Raw genomic sequence first — 19,024 nt, 5'->3', positions numbered from 1 at the left:
AATTTAATATTGTGTCCAAGCCATCATCACTCTCATCTAGACTATTGCTGAAGCCTCTCTTGTCTAGTCTCTCTGAGTCCATCCTCTGGTACAGTGATTATTTTTATAGAATGATATTGTCTTTGCACCATGACTTTATCATTACCCTAGAGGGCAGAGTACATTTTCCTGCCCTGTGAGTGTTAGGTTTAGCCATATGCCTTACTTGAGCCAATGAAATATTACAGGAACTGACACAAACAGAGGATCTAAATGCTCTTATATAATAAGGCTTAGCCTCTTATGCCTTGTGATCTTCCAAAGTATGAGTAGGCTTTTTGAAGTCTGCTTGACCCTTACTCCTAAAACAGGCAGAGAAAAGGTGAAACACAGCCAACCTGAAGACTGTGATTGTTTTTTTAAAAAGTGCCTTTTGTTATAAGTCACTGAGATTTGACATTATTTGTTATGCAGCAAAACTGGCTGATATAGTTTTCACATCAATGTATTACTCCTTTCTTTTCTACAAGGGAATCATGGTACTCTTTTAAAAATTAAATCAAATGTCTATACTCCCAAGCTTAAAACCCAGTAATAATTCTATTTGTATATAAAAATCAATCTTAGTCCCTTATGTTGGTTACAAAACACTTCACCCAACTCTACTCAATGTGCTTCAGCTCCTCTGGCCTTCTTTCTCTTCTTTGAATGTGCAAAGCCTTTATGCTTGCTACTGTTTTTTTCTTTCCTGGAAAATTCTAGAGTTTTGATCTGTGCTGTCTAGTATGATAGCCACTAGCCATGCATGGCTATTTAAATTAACATCAACAAAATTAAATAATATTAACTTAGTTTCTCAGTCACTAGAGTCAGATTTCAAATGCTTAATAAGCACAGGTGGCTCCTGACTACCATATTTGACAGCACATTGGAGAATCTTTCCCCTCTTTGCAGAAAGTTCTGTCTATCATAATAAGGCTATTGAAACATTACCTTTTCAGAGATGCTTACCTTGGCCACTGTACTTTGTTCCTGGATCTCCCTGTTCTTCCTCCTCAAGCACAGAGAAGGTTTCATTCCTACCGCAAGTCACAGGAGATGGAGCCAATTAGAAGAACCTACCATCTCCAGCTTATTTCTATTCCATGACTCTATTTGTCTATGTCTGTGGTATTTAATGAGTATTTATAAGCATTATATTTATTTGTTCCCCAGGATGTCCAGCCCAAGGGCTCAGGATCTTTGGTAGTTTTGTTTTCTGCTGTATCCCTAGTCTAATGGAGAGTGGGTGCTTAGTAAATACTGGTTGACTGAATAAATGGGTGGAACATTAGTGGTTGATGGTAAGGACTCTGCCAGGAGGAAGCAGTAGCATGAAGAAAAGCAAGGCGGTGAGAAGCTGAGGAACATATTTGTGGCAACACTGGGTCTCCTTGTTTGACTGGAACACTGAATGAGCAGCATTAAGTAAGTCTCAAGTGGGCAGATTTGAGTTCATGTTATTGAAAAACTCATATTCTAGGCTAATTTTGAACATGAAGCAAGGTGGGGAACCACTGACAATTTTTCTGAAACAGAAAAGGTTTCAGAAATTGGCCAGCCAGTGGTGAGGCCAGTAGATTATAGTGTGGAGAGAATAGTCAGAAGACTAAAGCCTTAATCCAATGAAAACAGTAGAAAAATGGGAACATGTTCAAGAGTTGGAATAGTGGTGCAAACAACATGTCCCATGTTTTAGGTGAAAAGTGTGGTAGGACCCATGTGTCAAGGAAGACCTCCTGTTGCAAGCCTGAATGACTCAGAAATAAAGCGAGGAAAGAATGCTAAGGTTGGCAGGTCAGGTGCCAACTTCTCTTTGTGATATGCTGGACTCAAAATGTAGAGGCCAGAATCTTGAGTAAAGGGTAGATACTGGGGGTAGAAAAACAGTAGACAGAGTAGAGAAAGCCCAGTTGGGTTGGGAGCACACAGCTTCCCAATACCTAGGGTGCATGATGTCTGAAGACTCCCATAGGCTTCAGGCTACAAGTAGTAAAGATGTCAGACAGTGAGATTTGTCACTGAGAAATCTGTCTATAACACAAGAGGAATTGGTTCAGTAGAACAGTCAAGAGTAGAAACTATATTTTAAGAAATTCAGAGTGATCCCAGAGTAAGGAAGAAATGCAAGTAAGTGCAGCATACACTAAACAGTTTCCTCAAGCTAATAAACTCCCCAGATTTTAGATGTCGCCAGGACCCTTAGGAGTGCCCATCCCTAGCACTTCTGTTCTCCCTGTCTGGAGTGAAGACTAAATTGAGGGCCTGTGTGAGATGTGCTCTGGGCTCCCAAATGCTGCAACACCATGGAGCCTTTACCAGATAAGTTAGGGATGCTGGACCTTATCTATTTTGCTCAGAGACTTCCCTAATTAACCACTTCAATTAACAAATGGAGTTTGGCACAGTGCTAAGATGAATTTCTTCTAGTTAACATTTCATTCCCACATAATTAATACCTCAGAATCTTTCTTATAAGCACACACTGGAAAATGAATCTATCCAGTTCCTTCTTGAGTCTATGAAAGAATGAACATATATATATATATATATATATATATATATGTATGTATATATATGAACAACACACACACACACACACACACACACACACACACACACACACACACATGCATCCTGCTACCCATATAAGCAACAACTTACAACTCTTCTGTACTCAAGAAGTATGACTCTTTGCTAGGAATGCCCTAGGAAAGCTTATCCTCTGCTTACTGTGCTCAGTGACTTCCTTGCTTCCCCTGTTGCTGGCCAGCCTTGGCAGTAACTGTGTCTTTGTTAGCCTTTAACTTGGACATATAGAATAGTAGAAAGAAGCCAGTGCCTATGCCAAGATTCACAGTACAACTACCCATGGGCAGGAAGCTTAGTCTTGTCTGGCTCTTTTCCAACTTTTATGTCTGGGCTCAAAATTTACCTCTTTGACCACCTAACCTAAAGTAGGTATTTTTCTCTACCATAGTGAAATGCACCGGGTGTGTGTGTGTATGTGTGGTGCTGGGGATCAAAGCAAGAGCCTTACCACTGAGCTACATCCCATGTCCCCTATTTTCTTTATGTGCCTAGGGTAGTGTTTCTAAAAAATAAAAGTAATTATTGCCTATCTGTCAAACTAGAGTACATGCTCCATGGAAACCAGGATCATATCTGCAATTTCCAGCATTTTGCCTATGACTAGCAAAGTGTTGAATACATAGTGGTTGCTTGTATAGGTTAATTATTGCTGCAAAACAAATAGCCCTAAATCCAGTGGTATATAATAGTGATGCATACCACTACTATGATGCTCATAGGCAGCAGGTTAACTGGGATAGCTCTGCTTAGGAGTTTAGTCCATGGGTTTGTTGGGGGTACTTCCACTGCTTGTGTTTCCCTTGCTTCTGGGACTAGCAGGCTTTTGGGAGCATGCTGTTCTTATGACCTCTGCTTGAAACATGTCTATTAATACCCAGGTTACCAGAACAAGTCACATGAAGAAACATAGCATTAATGGATCTGGGAAATATACTGCTCCCAAGGAATGGGGGGAAAGATAAAGAATTACCAATTAATAATCTAATCTACCACAACGCTACATAAATACCAATGATTGACTAAATGAATGTCTTCTACTAGATCAGTTTATCTTTTTAGCTGAATCTCTTTCCAGCCATTAAAACCTTTTGTCTCATCAGCATTAGTTTTAGAATTTCAGTCTACTGCAAATCCATGACCTGGTGTGGAAGAAACATACCACTATGTTTACCTTAGATAGAAACCAGTTTAAGCTTAGCCTGTTTACCCTCTAGAGGTTAAAGCACTCCTTCATGTGAACCTGACTTTCTGTGGGCCCCTCTTCAGGCATAGGAAAGGTTTCATTCCTGCCAAAAACTAGACGGGATGGAACCAATTAGAAGAACCAACCATCTGGTGGTGTGGGCTTATCATATTTGCAGCCAAGATTCCAACTGGGACTGTTAAAGAGTTTGTGCACAATAGCTTGAGTGAGTAGGACAGGAAATGCCTTGGTTACTGGGAGAGTGGCCTGAAGGGACCATCCCAGGCATACCCATGTGAGTAGACAGCATTTCCTAAAGCTGATCCATGAGCACAGGTTTGCTCCTGGCAGGACAGGGATTATCAAAGACCCCTTATGGCTTTGAGTAATCATCATCCTGAATTTCAGACCTTTTGCCTACCCTGACTGCTGATCTTGCCTTATCCATCAGAATCCCTGGTATGCACTTCCCTTATTGGTGACTCTTCTGGCTTTTGCATGTGGACCTTGGCCTGTATTGTTTTAGTTCCAGCTTCTCTAAATTTTCCATTCTAAAGAGATGTGCAATAAGAGGATATCTTCATTCTTTTGCCTGCTGCATTCTTCTTTCCACCTCCATTTTTTCAATAATAGCACTCTAGTTTTCTTTGGAGAAATTACTCTTCCCCAATATCCATTGATTGGGATGATTTAAGTCATTTATCATTGGTCCTTCTCATCACCCTAAATTCTAAGAATGATCTTTTAACTTAGCCTATGCCAACCAAAAGAGTACATTATTTTGGCAACTGTGTCACATTCAGAAAGGAGCATATGTCCTGCCTGGGTTTCATTCAATGACATCAGTCCTAGGATTTGTGTGCAACTGATAGGAGAAACCAGTTCCATTTTCATTGAGCTTTGAGCTGCCCAAGTGAAGGGTGGACATACTGGGCTCTGAAATGTGGGATACATGTGTCTGACAGTAAAGCTAAGTTAGAGAAAAGCTAGACAGCCTAAAAATCTAGTGGTCATGTCTCAGTCTTCTTTATTTTATTTTATAGTCCTGGGGATTGAATGCAAGGCCTCATGCTAGGCAAATGCTCTATCAGTAGAGCCATGCCCAGTCTTTTTGTTTCTATTTTCTTTTTGAGACAGTCTCCCTAACTGTGCCTCTAACTGGAGATCTTCATGCTTCCACCTCCTCAGCAAGTCTCAGCCTTAAAGATGTCCTTCAAGTCTTTGAATCTAGCTGTATCTGATATAAAAAATACACAGATAATTCTATCACTTGCCATATTGTTCCCTGCACAAAAGGGGTTGGTCCTTTGTCCCTATAAGCAAAGATTTCTTAGCCAAAGGCATTCCATGACCCACACATTTGACCCATTCTTGTGGAGTGAATCATAAGTGAAAAGATGTGCTTTCAGATTGCTACGTGTTTTGACCTGGAATAAACTTAGCCTTAAGATCCCAATGTTTCCCATCTACAAAATAGATTCATTCATAGATAATGACCACCTTCATAGGAAGATACTAAAGACTAATTATTCACATTGTACTTATGATGCATTTGTGTTAATAGATAAGAAGCCTGGTTAATTATATTACCCTGCATTTGCCTAACACTTCTGATTGTTCAAAACTCTTTCATGTAAGTAATGGCATTTGCTTGTTCTAATGACCCTAGACTCTGATTTTATTACCCATATTATGCAATGGAAACTAACTGGACACAAAGACTTCTCAAGGTCATATAGCAAGTTATTGTCAAAGTTGGGATTGAACAAATTATCTAAAATCTTGCACACAATAATTATTCTATTCAATATCATTGTGGATTATTCTACTGATTTTTAACACTCATAAAAACAGGAAAAAATATACAGCTGATTAAAAATTTTTAGGGTAATCATCACAACATTTTTAAAGAAAAAATAAAAATTAACTAGATACTCAATAAAAGGAGATGACTTAAATAAATTAGAGTACAGATGTACAATGGGGCTTTTAGAAAGCCATTAAAAATGTATGTGTAATAGTAAAAGTAACATAAATGTTATACTCAGCAAAAATCTTGTTATAAAACAATAAATAAGCATATTAATTTTAAGTTGATATGTTCAGAAAAGAGAAAGTTAATCTTCAGTATTATAATTCTACAAGTTTTATTTTGTGTGGTGCCTGTGTTCCCACTGTTTTCTATATACACACAGAATTTTGTACACAAAATAAAATAATTCTCTCAAAAAACTATTTCCATCCTAGAGGCTCTACATAATGAACGTACTAAAATAGGTTGAACCATTGGGTTTCAATTTCATTCACCTACAACTGCCTCATTAGTCCCAATTTTGTCTGCATACTCTGAAACCTGGGCCTCCAATGGCCTTGGCTCACCTGTGCCATCTGGACAGCAGGCTGGGATGAAAAAGTCACAAGCATAGTGGGCAGGTTGGGGGTGGAAAGAGATTTCCAGCAACCTCAGTGTTCTGCACACCTTAACCACAGCTGGCAGGAAGCACCACAAACTGCTGAAAAATTCAGAGGGCCACATGACAAAGTGGCATGCTCTGAGGCAGGGGAGGAAGGCTGCAGGTAGACAAGGCAGGGAAGGAAGTCCTCCCAGCCCACAAATGTCTAGGGACCAGACCAGAAACTCGCACTACTGCTTCTCTAGTTTCCTTTGGGATCTTGGTTTACTCACCTATGAAGAGGAAGAAGCAAAATGCCTACTAGTGGCATTTTATTGAGTGGAAAATTGATTTGAAATCCTGTATTATTTAGTTCTTCTCGCAATAACCATATGTGATTGATATTACCTTCTTTTGAAAGAAACCGAGGTTCCAAAAAGAAGAATCAACTCACATGAGCCATACAGGTCCCCTGTAACAATGGCAAAGCCAGGACTTAGACAAGAAATGCTTTACTTAGAAAATGGAACCTTATACCTTATTTAGGGCCCTTCCTGACAACAGCCCAGAAGGAGTTGGAATGAGCCTTCAATTTGACTTACACCTGGTTTTCACCCCCATTACTTTTCAGCTACACACTAATAACCATCACATGAATTTATAGTACAGCCTCCTGGAACTCTCAAAACTCATAACATCATAGAGTTACCATACACAGAAATAATTCAGGCTTATTCTGGCCACTGCAATTGCTGTTAAGTAATATATACCATTCATTAATTAACAGCACTGCACATTCATCTGTGGTGGAGACCATGATAGGAAGTTGAAGAAAACAAGCCAATGATCTCAAGTTGCTTCATCCAGAAGAGGAAAGATGACAAAGATTAGGTTACTAAAGGCTGAATATAACAATTCAATCATCACAGGGAATGTACAAAGGGCCGAGGGGCAGAGGAGAGCATGAAAATGGGCAAGCAAGGAATGTTCAAGGGAAGAAAGGGAAAAAGAGCTGGTATTGACCAGAAGAACAAAATGTCTTTCTCTCTCTCTCTTTCTTTCCTTTCTTTCTTTCTCTCTCTCTCTCTGTCTCTCTCTTCTTTCTTTCTCTCTCCTCCCCCTCCCTCCCTCCTTCCTTCCTCTCTCTCCCTCTGACCTCTCTCTCTCTTTGAGAAAGGGTTTCATTATGTAGTTCAGGCTGACCTCAAACTTATATCCTCAGCTTCTTAAATGCTGGGATTAAGAACATGTACCACCCTGCATGGCAAAAGGACAGAATATGGACAGAGGAATATGAAAAGAGCAGCTTGAGATGCAAGTGCAGTGTAAATTTGAGGACCATAGTCGTCCAGTATGACTAGAGACTGAGGCTCAGTGTAGTGTATGACTTTCCTGTTGATGAACTAAGTGGGGGATCTAGATGATTTCCTGCAGCACACAGGCTCCCATATTTCTAGACCCTGCACTGCATCAGCCCCCAGTTTCCACAAATCACATATGACAATAGCACACTGGTACACCATCCTCAGCTTCCCCATCCCCTAGCCTCTGTCTTCACCCTATGCTTGCCTGCAAGTCTCCATCTTAAATTGGCAATAAGAGTAAGGGAACAAAGGCCATTGCTACATAAGCCAAAGTTCTCCAGACAATGTGAATGTGGCAGAGTGCTCGGAAGCATCTGAAACAAAAGTCTAAACAAGGCATGTTTCTGCTTAAAACTCTTCAGTAGGTTTCCCACAGCTCAAAATACACGAGTTGGCCTTTGCCATCCTTTCCAGTCTCACGCTTTCCCCCTGATCCCCCCCCTGCCAGGCCTCTGCCCAGGCAGCTCCTAGAATTCCTGACCTATTCCCAGCACTGCCTCCCCAACAGCTCCAGTTCTCAGTTCAAACACCCATTCCTGGTCCTGCCCAGAGCTGTTTTTTTTTTTTTTTCAAAATCTTTCCACAGAACCCTGACCCTCTCTTTCAGATCATTTATCACAACTTATAGTGATGCAGTCATTTGTATGATTATTTGGCTCATTTGCATCCCTTACTAGTTAGTCAGCTAGACAAGCACAGGGCCGCCTTCTGTTTTTGTTCACAATGTAAGCACTCCATAAATTTTGTAAAATACTGAATGAATGCACCAGAGACCTAGAGTAGGCTCATACAAAACATGGCCTGGCTGTTCAACTTGGTGGAGAAGGTACAGTTTTTCTTAGATTCCCAATTGGTTTAGGGTCCTCCTTCCAAACAAAGGCTAGAGAGCGTCTTTTATCCCCAGAGCTTTCCATAAGCTCTCAGCATAGAAATACAGCCTTAGAAGGGCTCTCAGAGATTGTGAGCTTGATTTTATAAATAAGCATGGAGGTTGTACATCTCCAAGGCTACACCTGAACAAGAAGATTGTCTGGCATTTGAATCCATGTCTTCAAATCCCAATTCAGTGTACTTTTCACTGCACCATACATGGTGAATGTATACATCTGCAGCCTTTCTGATTTCAACTCAAATGTCCTGTTTGATGAAACCTAAATTCTTCCTCCTATAAGTTTTCTTTTCTTTGTCTGAATGTGTGTGCGTATGTGTATGACAGACAGACAGAAAGAGCTATGTAGAAAGAGATATATATAGAGAGAGACAGAGACTCCCTATGTCATGTCTGTTTCTTCTGTAAGAACCTGAGCCTCTTAAGGAAAGAATCAATGCTTCAATTCCAAGTGCAATGCCTTGTAACAGCAGATAGATTTCCTCTCGCATCAGCACTGACCAATTTGTAGTAGCCGCTTAGAATACTGTGGTGAGAGTGAGTTTGAGGTCATATGCACATTCAGTGGGAAAGATTCAGTGATCAATGTATACTGTCTGCAGGGGTGTGCAAGGGGCAGTGATGGACACATGGAGGACAGTAATAAAAGTGTTTTGAATGAATTAATTAATTAATCTTATCAGTTTTCCAAATGGCTTATAGAGCTACTTTGTCCCTAGCCTTGGAGAGGTGAGCAGCAATCTCTCATCTCAGTGGAGGTCATTAGCCAGAGAAAGAAACATTTACAAATACTTTTCTATACAGAAAAGCTGATGATTATCAACCACAAATAGATGTTGACACTATGTGTCTTGAAATGACAGCACAGACGAGAATGGAGGAGCCCAAATAAGATTGTCCCAGCCACCAGGGAAATGTAGATATCTGCCACAGCATGGGGAGCATGGTATGGGTGCAGAAGGCAAATGCTGAGCTCTCTAGCTCAGAAAACCAGCATGTGCAGCAGTGGTTAGGGAGAGGAAGAAGAATATTGTGATTTCACCAACTCAAAAGCCCACTTTGCAAGCCAGCACAGTAGCTCCCATCTGGAGACAGAGACTGGAAGGACATGGTTCAAGACCAACCTGGGCAAAAGTTAATGAGACTTTTTCTCAGAAAACCAGCCTGACAAAAAGGGTGGGAGGTAGCTCAAATGGTAGAGCACCTGCTTAGCAAGCAAGAGGCCCTGCATTCAGACTCCAGTACCACACCCACCACTATCATTTGTGTCACCTTTCAATACTTGCTGGAGCACCACCACCCCAGAGAGATCCCATTGTCCACAGCCACAGCTTCCTCCCTGGCAGTCTTATTTAATCCTGAATCAGACTCATGGCAGCACTTCTACTGTGGGCTTTTCCACTGCTTTGTCACTTTTGTGTTTGTTGTAGTCATGCATTTTCAAAGGGAGAAGGCTTGTGAACTTTTGAACCCCCTAAAGCTGGTTTTAAATATTTACTTAGGTTTTTGTTTATTGCATAATGTGAAGAAGACAATAACACTTAGTCTCAATAGCACTGTCTATAAAATGGGGATAAGAACATTTGAGGATTGTTATAAAACTTAAATAAGACATTTATGAAGTTTCTGGCATGAATAGGCCTTCAAAATAGTCTTCCTTTACCCCACTACCAGCCATCATTCTGTATTATTACTGTATTCAGTAATACATAAAATTCAGACAATTTTTTTCAATAGCAGAAGTTATACATACTTTAATATTTGTTGCAGGATGAATAAAAGACATTACAATGAGCTAATAAAATACTGGATGCTAAAGGATGTAAGTCAGGTGTGAGCAGATTGGCTTTCTTACCCACATGACCAAGCAAAATAATTTGGCTACAATGACCACATGTGCAATGGAACTTTGGAAAAGTTGAAAGTTTATGCTTTGTATTAAGAGAGTAGCACTTCTCAGCTCTAAACAATAGAACCTGAGCAGAAATTTGGGCCCAGAATTGCTTAATGCCCTAAGGGTTTTTCAAAGAAGCTATAAGTTTGGGTATTGTGGTAAATTTTTGAAGAGCATTATGCAGGCCAAGCAAAACAAATATGTGAACTATTCTAACTCTGAAAATGATGAGTGATATTTAGACAGTGCCTACAGACTTCTTAGGATACCCTTAAGCTTCCCAAGTACATTCACAACAGAGGGAGATCCACTGTAATTAGGAATGCCGCCCTCCACCTGACTGTCTTGTAGACTCTTGGCATCGTTATGCTGTGTGACTCCCTTGATCCTGGAGACATGTTTGTGTTTAGGGTTGTTGCCAGGTGTACACAGCCACAACAAACTACTGATAAACATGGTCTTACTGCAGTTTATATTCTGGTGGTGGACAGAGTTAACCTACAAAGACCCCCACACAGGCAACATCACAGGACAAGTCAACTGGAGCTTGCAAACTCAATGCTTTCAGTATGAGATGCTTACTGTTTGGGAAGGAGGGCCACCCAGATCAGCACTCCTTATTCAACCCCAGCAAGTTGAGGTTTCGTAGACTTGGGGCCCAGAGTTGTATCATCTTTTAAAATTTTAAGAAATATAATATATCTAAGTTTTGGTGTGAAATTCCATCATATTTAATAGTGTGTGGAACCCAAAAGCCCCTCTCTATGCTGAAGTTGGCTTGTAGTTGGCCATTTGCTGACCCTTTTCTACCTCATTTGATAAGTGTCAAATGAGGAGCCCATCATGGAGGGTCACTGAAGATCAGAACTGGAGAACCACAAAGTAAGGCATTCCTAGAAAGCACCAGCCTCTTCCCCTCTCTGCCCTCTCAACTTGCTGTCCTAGAAAACTTTTGTTTACTATTGAGACTCAGTCCAAACACTACTCTCTGAAAGACCAACTCCATGTCTCATAGAGCCTCTAATACTCCTACAAATCACTGCAATGGCATGTACAGCATTACATTTTAATTTTCTTTTCACAGAAGGATGCCACTAGGGATAAAGTCCTTCAGGGCAAGGAATGTGTTTCAGCCTTGTCTACATTTCTGGTACTTAACATCACTGCTCGGCTTGGTTAAGGACTCAAAACTGCTTACTAAAGAAATGGAAGACTTTTTAGATAAAAGAGTTACTTAAAGTGTGATTCCCATACTAACTACTACAGAATCCTTCCACAGCCCACTCTTGAATATTCTGATTCAGGAAATAAAGAGTCTGCTACCGAGTCTTGCTTTAAACTAGCTTCTGGGTGAATTTCAGGTGCACTTGTTTGGGGACGTGTTGGCTAAACTGTAGGCCTCAAAAGGAAGAAAAAAAGGGTCTTCTCTGGTCCTTATATTTCTAGCATCTAGGCATAGTGCTTGGCACAAAGCAGACACTCGCTGTGTACTTGATGAATGAATGAATGGATGGGTAATGAATGAAAGCTAAAAATTAAGTTGCCACGATGCACGTCAGACCTCTAATCGGAACACTAGCCAGCATTTCATTCATACCTTTATTTACACTTACCATAAGGCACCAAGACAGTGCAGATATCTGGTCAGCATTTACACAGAGGATTTAGTTCACAGAGTATATCCTGCTCTGTGGATAACCTCCCTTACTCTCTCCTGTAGGCTTGGGAGAGGACTTGGAGGAAATCCCAAGGCATTTGGATTGCTGATTCAATTACTGTATCTTTTAATGATGGCAGACAAGGAAAGCAAGAAAGATTGAATGCAAAGAAGATGCCAAACTCTCACCTTGGTCAGTGGTACTAGAAATGATCATCTTCCATCTTCCCTGCATCCCCTACCCTATAACCACAGCCCTTCTTCTACAGTCCCCAGTTGTTAACAAGCCAGCAGGAACAATTTCTGTTACACTTTCTCTCCCTTCCTCTCTCCACCCTCTGGTGGAAGGATAATGAATAACAAAACGCACAGAATAAAAATGAAATGACAGCAAAAATAATGAAAAAAACATTTGGTCATTTTCTGGAAGTAAGACTGTAGCAGTTAACTTAAGGTAACTACTAATCCATATTTCAAAAAGGCACACACAATTTAAATCTGAATAATATACTTTTCTTGTTTTTCTGTGCATGATTAACTCTTTCTGCCCAGATCCACTCTGCTCTCTTTGATGTTTTCACTCAATTCAAATTAGGACAGATGTACAATTTTCCCAAACCAATGGACCACAGTGAACATAGCCGTGAAGGGTTCCCTAGCCTCACATGAAAATTAACAGATTCTTCCAGGCAGGCTAGGAATTATAATGCTACTTTTCCACCCACCTTGTTCTTCCTCTGATCTTGGAATGAAGAGTAGAAATTAAAGGTCCAAGTATAAAATAACATTACTAGTTCTAAGAATGTCCCTCACGTGTCCCCTACTGGAATATAGTTACTTAAGAGCCAGAGTGTTTTATCATCACTGCATTTCCCATGTCCTTCTCAGTTTATACCTTTAAAGAAACATTTAAAGACTATCCAAATGAATAAAACAGGAATGAATGAAACCTGTACAGTAGTATATGGCAGGCATCAAGTTCAAGAACCCATTTCCATATACTCCCGGTCCACTGACCACAGTGGGTAACAATTCTTGTATCATATTTCTGCCTCCCAGTAAATAGTCAATAGCTTTATTAGAGATCAAGTCTTAGGTGGTGAAGATAACTGTACAGATCATGGCTTTTTACCTTATAGTATTTCCTCATAGTTTTGTCATTTATTTTGTCCTGCCCAGTCAAATCTTGACAAAAGGGAGACAGTTAACCATCTCTTTCCACCAAGTTCTGTTACAGGCAGTTCTTAGCAATATGGGTGAATACACATGCCAACCATTTATTCTTCTGGTTTCTCTAAACAAGTAATCTTTCTTGAGTAATGAACCCCTTTGAGACTATGACAAAAGCTATGAAGCCTTTCCCCCAAGAGATATATTAACACTTGCATATGCTTACAAAAGCTTATGTACATTCTTAAATGATTTATAGATGCATTGATATTCACATACAAATCCTTCCTTTATAGATCCTACTCTAAGCTATGTGAAAAGGAAAAGCTAGACATCTACTCTGTATTTTTCTGGCTTTCCAGGGTGATTGTCCCACAGAACTATAATTCAACAATTAAATTTCGGATCTGTTCTAAAGGGTAGTAAGTAACTCAGTATACAAGATTTTCAATTTCAGTATTACCAAAATGTGGAATTGCTATTTTATTTATTCAATAAACCACCCTTATGATCTTTCATAGCTGCATTTTGAAATATTATAAGTTTCTCTCCTTAAGTGTTTTATCAGGTCTTATAAGACACTGAAAATTTCCTTTCACTTCTTGAGTAATCTTACTATTGTTGATAAAGTAGTATGAGTATCAGTGTACAAAAATTCAGGCTTTGGAGTCACAAAAACCACCCTTTACTTCCCAGGTAACCTCAGGTAAGTTATATAACCTGTTGCTACCTTAGTTTCCTCATCTCTAAAAGGTAGACAACATAGAGTTCTCTGCAAGGTTCCGAGAGTATTAAATGAGCCAACACAAAGAAAGCACCTAGTGTATCACATGGGCTGTAGTCAATACTCACCAAATGGTAATGAATGCTACTATAAATATCTATAAAAAAACTTATCATAGTCCTCAATAAAAGGAACCTAGTATATTTATAATTCTTGGAATTTGTATCATTATCTTATAAGTCACCTTAGGGGTAGGGAAATTGCATTCTCATTTTTGAGACTTCAAAGCCTAGTCAGCACAGATCACTGAAAGCCCTCATGTGGAAATTGGGAAAGACATGAAAGATATAGTCCATGGCTTCAACCGTCCATAATTCAGCAGATGTTACAAAGCCAATGGTGTCTCACAAAGCCTATGATGCCAATTCAATGCAGTTCTGGGTCCCAAATTGTTCTTACTCATTCCATTTGCACTTTCCTGCTGTAATTTCCTACTTGAGCTTTTACCTCTTAGAGGGAAAATGTCTCTACTGATTAATTTTTATGCTTTCATCTGACATAAAGTGAGAACCATACAACCAACTGCACAGGTTTCCTTTCCAGTCCCAGTTGCTAGGAGAACTCAGAGTGGAGTTTGCTGCTCACATTTTGCAATGCAATCAATTCACATATCAGCAATATATCTTTCCCTTCCCTCTCTTGATGTCACCTCTGTTCTGTTTAATGCTCAAAGGCCATCACACAAAATGTAGATTTTTCAGACTCTTTTTTAAATGTGTGCAAATTGTGCCTTAAGCAATCAATCACTTCAAGCCTTTTAGAAATAATCAAGGCAACAAGTTTTAATAATTATTGATCACTTCCAAATACAGGAAACCAGACACACAACTTCTCTACCTTTTCTTATCAAGTTATAGGAAGACTTATAATTTGTGGCCAGAAAATGGCTTAAGCATTTTAATCACATTTTCCTAAAGTCAGAACCTTTTATTCTACATCTCTCAGAAGTTTCCTGTATATGATACTCTCTCAGCTGACCGGAAAACCTTTGCGAGACAAGGTAAGGGAAATTCAGTCAACCCAAGTACCCACTAGCTGGCATTTAAAGTTGGCTGACAGTGAAAAAGCAAACCATTCCATGAGGCATAGCAGGATCTAAAATACCAACTGCTGGAATCACTCAAAAGGCTCTGGAAATTTTTCTTGGAGGGCTTTCTCTTATGAAGATAAATGACAACTCAAGTCATTTTTGCAACACTACCACCTACCCACAGGCCCCCCTTTCATTGGTCTAGCACAGAAAGAAATCTCAGAAATAGAAGCAATTACTTACATCTATAGGTCATCTCAAAGCTGTCACTGATGTTCACAATATCAATCTGGGGGAGCAGCTTTGGGGGCTCTGTGAGTTGTGACAAAGCAAATCTAAAAGCGGCATGTTCCTGTGACTGCTGGTTTGGAAATAATCCCCCTGTGAGGAAAGAAAATGCAATATGGTATCAGGGCTAGAGACAGGTCTTAGTTCCTCAGTGATCTACCCCAGAGAAGCTCTTTTCTCTCTCATGCCAAACTCACTAGTCATACCTTTCAGCAGTAGGGATGAGAGTTCAAAAAGACTCAACTAGACAGACATTGAGCTCTTCTATAGAAGAGCTTTTGGTGACAGAGCCCCTAATATCCATCACTCTGCCCAAATGTGTCATGTGTCTTCTCCACTCAGCTAAGGTCAGACAAGGTAGGAGTCCTGTGGCATTTCTATTCCTCCTCCCTTTTGCAAGGAACCTGGAGCCTGTACTCTTACATGCACACACACCTCCCTGTGCCTAACTTGTCTTGCATGGGCTAAGTCTCCCACCACAGAGCCTGGCAGGAAGTAGAGGCTGATAATAGTGGAAAGGTGACTGAAATCTAGGTCTGGGACTCTGTGGGCTTCTCTAGCACTGTAATTATTTTCTTTGACACTTTGATCTTTGATCTGGCAAGACCCATACATAATTTAACTATTCTATTGCCTCCAAAGTTTTTAATTCACTACCTGTGAAGACTCTTGGTTTCCTGCAAGTAGTGTTTCGCTTTTTTCTTTCTTCATGTTTCCAGCTTCTTTGGAGTGACTTGTTACATAAGGGATTACCATTGTGTGTTTGCATGTTAGAACCTTATGCTTTGAGGCTGTGGGATTTTAATAATGTTAAGAGGTATAAACATTCTATTCCAATAAAAACACAGGAAAGATACCTGTCAGGATTCCTGTTCCAAGAAACAAGAATAGGCCTTACCTTTGTATTTATTGTGGATATATAAGTGAATTAAATACATTGTTGTCAATTAAAATCAGGTATTTCCAGAAACTGAACTATAATGAATGTTTCCAGAGAAGTGTACCTCAGATCTGCCAGGAATCACAGTCCCAATAATGTACTTCTAACTTCTTTGACAGTGGGTATTTGTTTGTTTTTAAGAACAACAAAAATGGATTGCAAGGCTTTTATTAGACATTGTAAAAGCAGAATCAAGTCTAACCTCATGGTGGTGATATTTTCATCATCTGTTGTACAATTTAATGTTTCTACCTTTTGTTTGAAAACAGCAAAAATGATTTTATCAGTTGTTTGAGAAAGTTGGGGCTACATATGATGAAAAATCTGCAGAGACACACGAACAAACATAATATATACATGTACACAAAACACCCCCATGCATTTATACCCATGGCAATAGACACAAATATACCTGAAGAAAGCAAGTCTGAGTATCTCTAGACAACCGTTATACCCAGCAAAACGTGGGAAGTGTGTAAGTGCAGACATAACCAATGCCACGGTAAGAGCAAGTGATTTCCATATGTGCTATGCCCCCATTTTAAAGAGTAAAAACAACAAAAAAGGTCATTCTTGATTCTGTTGGTCCACCCTTCCCTCTCAGATGACCACACCCCAAACTCTTCTCTGTCCTCTTCCTCCTCTCCTGCAGTGAATGGAAGAGAGCAGGTGGGCGGTGGGAGGTAGAAGCTACAGGCTGGTACAGGCTGGGCTGCAGGAAGTTTTGCATGTGAGGCAAGGCACACGTACACATATACACTTCTGAATGCAGCTTAACAGGTGTCAGGAAACAAAGCAAGTTACTCCACGGCCACTCTAACCTTGCTTGGAGCCAGCAAGCTGGAGAGGCCCAAACAGGCACCACTGCAGTGCATGTGTGCAGACCAAATACCACCTGCACCACATCCTCCCCACCCACACACACACAAAGAGCACCAACTATCAACAATGGGACTTTCCCTAGTGGAACCAGCTTCCTATGGGGGGAGAAAAGAGAAAGCAAACCAACCAAGACGCCTCCAGGCAGAGCAATGTGTTTCATTCCGGGACACAAACAGCACAGAAATGCTGGTCACATTGACCCCCATGCCTCAGGGACATGCTTGGTCATTGGTGTTGTTGCTTCTGTTTGTTTTGCTTTCTCCTATGATTGTGAGGAGCAGAATTATCTATCAGCTCCCTTCTAAATACAGGGATGGGGGACTTTTAAGAAGCCCAGCAACCAAGAAAGGGAAATGGGGAACAAAAAGGCATGCAGCATGTTGAAAACTGCCTCTAAGTTGAGAGGATGGAGCCAGTGATGTGGACGGCTTACAAGAGGGGAAAGGAGCGTGTGTAAAAGCTTGGCAATGTCTGTGGACAGAGCATCTAAGAGGAGGGGGCCACGGAGGGAACAGAGAAAAGGAAGGCTAGGAAGTCCAGGATTGGGGGCATAGGGAACACAGTCCAGCATGGCAGACAGCAGAGAGGGCAATGAGAGGGGTCCAGAACAGGAGCGAGCCCCTCACCAATGGGGCCTGGGGCATTATGTTCGCAGCTACAGTAAACCTAGCACCTTCCCTCCTTCTTTGAGAGGGTCTTTCTCCTCTCCTCCACCAAGAAATGCTGCCTCCTGCAATCCAATCCATACGTGCACGTTTAATATGTAATCACACACACATACACCCACATATATACTTATATAAATAACTGATATCGGGCACCATTTACCAAGCCACAGAGTTAACTCCTTAAACCCCCACAGCACTGTTCCAAGCAGCCTGATAATTTTTTTCCCCTTCTGAAGCAGTGGTTCCTCCATTTCACATGCTTGTGCTCGGAGTGTGGGCACCTGTGTGTGTGTGTGTGCGTGTGTGTGTGTGTGCGTGTGTGTGTGTGTGTGTAGAGCACTCCTCCTCTGCCCTTCATCGGATCACAAGAAGTCCCCTCCCCTGGCTCGCAGCCCTCTTCCTCTTCCTTCCACGCTGAGGGCTTTACATCGCCAAGCACATCAGCTCCTACAGGGGGATGGTGAGAGACCCCTCCCCAAATTATCTCTAGCTAGATTCAGAAAGTCCCTCCCCAGGGTACCCCTTTCACTCACCGATCTGGATATTGTTGGGGAAATTGGCACCTACTACCGCGCCTAGGAAACCGGTGCAGAAGAAGGCAAAAATGTGCTGCATATTCCTTTTTGCATTGGCGAGAAAGAAGCCCAGGTCCAATCATAGATTTGGTGTTTCCCCCCCTTCCTTTTATTCCTGTCGTTGCTGTGCCTGTTCTTTTCCTCCGTGGTTCCTTCCTTCCTTGCTTGCTTCCTTCCTTCTGTGAGATTTGGAATCCGAGCACTTAAACTGCAGCGTTAACACCAACTGACAGCCAGATTAACTGAGCACGGAGAGAAGCCCGTCCTCATGCTAGCCGGAGCGCTCGCTCCCCCTCTCCTCTTCTTTTCTCTCTCTCCTCTCCTCTTGCAGCCTGCCTGCCTCTCTCTCCCTCCCTTGCTCTCTCACTCTCCCCCTCACACTCACACAAGCAGTAAGCTCTATGCTAATACCTAGGGAGCCAGCTTCCAAGCTAGTCTCCCCCACCTCTCACCCCTGCCTCCCCATCCTCACTGTACCCTCCTTTCTGTTTGTGCAGAGGATGGGAGGGCTTGTTGCTGAGAGTGGTAGGGGTGACCCACAGTCCCCTTCACCTTCCTCATCTTCTGTAGCTCTCTCTGCCTGTCCCCCAGTCAGCCCCATACTACTGGAAATGTGGGTTCAGCCATAAGTCAGTAGGTGGCAGGGGGTCCCCACAATAGTCCTGGATTCACTAGCTACTTGATCTAGGTCACTTTT

General features: G+C 41.2%; 1 protein-coding gene across 8 annotated transcripts in view; it reads right to left on the bottom strand.

Moving 5' to 3' along the window:
• The window catches only part of Gria1 (glutamate ionotropic receptor AMPA type subunit 1), a 348,064-nt gene extending 329,250 nt beyond the window's left edge, over positions 1-18,814 (bottom strand). For 2 of the 8 annotated variants that reach the window (XM_074057056.1, XM_074057057.1), the window contains exon 1: positions 15,218-15,354. Coding sequence is in view for 5 of the 8 variants with exons in the window: in XM_074057054.1 (XP_073913155.1) it covers positions 15,218-15,355; positions 18,286-18,367 (220 nt within the window). In the remaining 3 variants the exon portion in view is untranslated. Of the gene's footprint in view, positions 1-15,217; positions 15,356-18,285 lie in introns of those variants that run through there. The other 6 variants (XR_012442449.1, XM_074057054.1, XM_074057051.1 and 3 more) reach the window with 6 other exon arrangements.
• Positions 18,815-19,024: the final 210 nt, after the last annotated feature.

Source organism: Castor canadensis, chromosome 16 (assembly GCF_047511655.1).
Source record: "Castor canadensis chromosome 16, mCasCan1.hap1v2, whole genome shotgun sequence".
Lineage (NCBI taxonomy): Eukaryota > Metazoa > Chordata > Mammalia > Rodentia > Castoridae > Castor > Castor canadensis.
The sequence above is the reverse complement of the archived record's forward strand: the minus strand, read 5'-3'. Positions and strand labels throughout refer to the sequence as shown.